Raw genomic sequence first — 3,985 nt, 5'->3', positions numbered from 1 at the left:
GTAAGGGGAAAATGCATCCACAAAGAGCCTAGAAGTTTATCATTTTGATGAGATCCCATTATCTGATTTGCTTTTTGTTCCTTCTGAATTTGGTATTATATCTAAGAATCCATTGTTGAAGACTATGTCCAGAACCATCACGTCTATACTTTCTTCTAATCATTTTGTGGTTTTAAGTCACGCAGTTAGGTCTTTGATCCATTTTGCATTAGTTTTTGTATATGGTGTGATGTATGGGTCTACTTTCATTCTTTTGCATGTGGATATCCAGTTGTCCCAGCACCATTTATTAAAGTTACTATTCTTTCCCCATTTGTTGGATTTCACGACCTCGTTGCAGATTAATTGACCACAGATGTGTGCACTTATCTCTGGATTCTTGATTCTATTCCATTAGTCTACAGGTCTGTCATTTACAAGTGCTAGGCTGTTTTGATTAAGGCAGTCTTGTGTTAGGAGCATCTGACTTACAGACAACTCTTCCTTGCCCTTTAATGTTTTGTAAATTTGCCCTCACTTTGAAATGATTGAACCAAACCCTACTTGCAACAAATTCTACATCACAATCATCTTCCCTTACTGCAATGCAGCTTTTAAATTCTTGGAAAGCCTTCAAACCTTTTCTTACACTAATGGAAAGCTAAATAAGAATTGTATGCACCTGTTCCAACTTACCTGTGCATTCTACTGAAAGACACGGTCATGAACGGATCTCTTTCATAACCCAGGTACTGCCTGTAATATGTTTTGAGACCAGGAAGTCCTCCTACTCTATTCTTCTTTTCAGGATTGCTTTAGCTATTTGAGTCCCTTTGCATTTCTATAAAACTTTGAGGATTAGCTTTTCCATTTATGCAAAGAAGGCTATTGGAACTTTGGTGGTTATTGTGTTGAATATTGACATCTTGACAATACAAAGTCTTCCAATCCATGCCACTACATGGATAAACCTTGAAAACATTAGGCTGAGTGAAATAAGCCAACCACAAAACAAGAAATATTGAATGAGCTCACTAATAAAATATACCTAGGGTAGGCAAACCTATAGAGATCAGAGTTTAGTGGTGGTAACCAAAGGCAGAAGACAGACAGAAAAGCAGAATCATTATTTAGAACACTGAGTTTCTGTTTATGGTGATGAAAAATTTGGTCATGGATATTGGTGATTGTTATACAACCTAACTGGTGTAATAATTCTCACTGAATTGTAAACCTGAAAAATGTTGAATTGACCAATGTAGTATTATCTGCATTTTTACAACAATCAAAGAAAGAAAGAGCCCAGGATCTCTAAGCTTGAGACAAATGCTCAAAATAGCTTCATCAAGGAGAATTACAGCCTTTCATGAGGTTTTTCTTTCCCAGCCCCACAGGCTTCCGACCCCAGGAAAATGGCTGCAGAGAATCACTCTACTGTGACAGAGTTCATGCTAGGAGGATTAACAAATCGGCCAGAGCTCCAGCTCCCTCTTTTCTTCCTCTTTCTAGGGATCTACATGGTCACCATGGTGGGGAACCTGGGCATGATCATGCTCATTTGTCTGAATTCCCAGCTTCATACCCCCATGTACTACTTCCTCAGCAATTTGTCATTTGTTGATATGTGTTACTCCTCTGTCATTACTCCTAAAATGCTGGTGAACTTTGTGTCAGAGAAGAACAGTATATCTTATGCGGGGTGCATGTCACAGCTCTACTTTTTCCTTGTTTTTGTTGTTGCCGAGTGTTACATGCTGACAGTGATGGCCTACGATCGCTATGTTGCCATCTGCAGCCCTTTGCTTTATAACATCATTATGTCACATCAAATCTGCTCCCTGCTAGTGGCTGCGGTCTACATCATGGGGTTGATTGGCTCAACGATAGAGACTGGCCTCATGTTAAAACTGTCCTACTGTGAGACCCTCATCAGTCATTACTTCTGTGATATCCTCCCTCTCATGAAGCTCTCCTGCTCTAGCACCTATGACATTGAGATGACAGTTTTCTTTTTGGCTGGATTCGACATCATAGTCTCCAGTTCAACAGTCCTTGTCTCCTACGCCTTCATCCTCTCCAGCATCCTCCATATCAGGAGCACAGAAGGAAGGTCCAAAGCCTTCAGCACCTGCAGTTCCCACCTTACAGCAGTAGGAATGTTCTATGGATCTAGTGCATTCATGTATCTAAAACCTTCCACAGCCAGTTCCTTGGCCCAAGAGAATGTGGTCTCTGTGTTCTACACTACAGTGATCCCCATGTTGAACCCTCTAATTTACAGTCTAAGGAACAAGGAGGTGAAGGCTGCCATGCAGAAAACACTGAGAAGAAAATTGTCTTGATGCAAATATTATTACCCTTTCTCAGTTTTACAATTAAGTTGTTATAAATACCAGAGGAAAGTCCAGTCCTGGATGAGGAATATCAGTTCTCCACATGGTTGGTGAATGTCTTCCCTCATTCTTCTCTCTTTTTTCGCAGCCTCTCTTATGTCTTAGTATTTACAACCAGCTATTTTCAAGTTCATATTTTCTTTTATTTGCAATCTATTCTCTCTATTCTGAGCCCTTTGCTAAACATTGACTAACTTAATTGTAATTTAACATAAACTTTAAGCATTTATTTTGAGAGTCATTCATTATGTATTACCTTCTATTATTACTACCTTGCAGCAATAGAATTGTTCTATGAATCTGCTGCATTCATGTACTTAAAACCATCCATGGTAAGTTCACTCGCCCAGGAGAACGTGGCCTCCGTGTTCTACGCCACAGCAATCCCCGTGTTGAACCCTCTAATTAACAGTGTAAGGAACAAGGAGGTGAAGACTACCATGCAGAAAACATGAAGAAGAAGAGTGTTTGGTTGCAAAAGTCATTATTCTCTCTCGAGTTGAAAACTGAGCTATAAATATAATGGGAAAGTACTCTAAAGATTTACACACACACTGATAAAGACCAAATATTTCTCAACATGACTGATTAAGTGCATCCACACACCTTTCTCTCCCCTTTTTACTTTCATGTATTTCATGTTTGACTCTGTTTCAGGCTTGCTGATTTCAAGTTTATGTTTTCCTTCTAGGTAGAATCAGCTTTCTCTATCTTTGGCCCTCTCATAAAAATTACCTGTCTGGATTATAATGTAAATTAAATCTAAAACTTTCATCAATGACTTTCAGAGGGATGTTTGATTTAATTTCCTCTATAGAGAACATATTACCTAAACTAATTCTCATAATTCACCCTTTGGTGTATACAAGACAAACAGAGATGAAATTGAAAATCACCAAGAAATAACACACAATCGCTTCTTCAACTAGATTTCTCCTTTCTCTTTTTCTCTTTCTCTCCCATTTTACTTTTACTCTCTACTTACTCCTGCCCAATATCTTCTAAATGGTCCCTTAATTCAATTGCCACCACCACCATCATCAACATAGCATCAAATAGTTTTGAATCCTAGGAAGTCTTCTAAGTGTTTTAGTTAATTTTTTCATTTTCTGAAATGAGAAAACTTTGATTTAAAGAGGTTAAGTAATTTCTCAGGCTTACATAACTGGTAAACTTGCAACATTTGGATTCAAACCCACAACTCATTATCCTCTTTCTCTTGTCTGCTTATCCTAATTATAATTTTCCAATTTCAATCTCCTTTTGAAAATAACTTCCCCTATTATACTATCTCTCCATTCCTTCCAGATGCCCAAGGAGATATTAGGCAATGCTGCAGTCTTTGTTACTCCCTAAATAACTGATTGATCTGCATCTCCCGCCAACCTGACTCAGTAAATCCAATTGGCATGTGGCACAGTGTCTTCCCAGTTTTGCCTGGAACAATATCAGAGATTGATGTAAAAGTATCAGTGGCCATGCACAGCAAAAGATGCGTAGAAATTCTCTTAATTGTTATTTATTATTGCCTTAGAAACAATAGTGTATCAGTATTTGTCATTTTTAAGTATCTTAGGCACTACGGAGCCCTGGTGGTGCAGTGGTTAAGAGCT

The 3,985-nt window shown here is 38.4% G+C and overlaps 1 protein-coding gene across 1 annotated transcript; it reads left to right on the top strand.

Moving 5' to 3' along the window:
• The first annotated feature begins 1,043 nt into the window (after window positions 1-1,043).
• On the top strand, window positions 1,044-2,634 carry LOC100656745 (olfactory receptor 8A1). Its single transcript, XM_003422607.3, has one exon. The coding sequence runs from the start codon at window positions 1,392-1,394 to the stop codon at window positions 2,319-2,321; it is 930 nt and encodes a 309-aa protein (XP_003422655.1). The 5' UTR covers window positions 1,044-1,391; the 3' UTR covers window positions 2,322-2,634.
• The last annotated feature ends 1,351 nt before the right edge of the window (window positions 2,635-3,985 follow it).

This window comes from Loxodonta africana, chromosome 15 (genome assembly GCF_030014295.1).
Source record: "Loxodonta africana isolate mLoxAfr1 chromosome 15, mLoxAfr1.hap2, whole genome shotgun sequence".
Lineage (NCBI taxonomy): Eukaryota > Metazoa > Chordata > Mammalia > Proboscidea > Elephantidae > Loxodonta > Loxodonta africana.
This window is presented reverse-complemented; position numbering and strand designations above follow the sequence as displayed.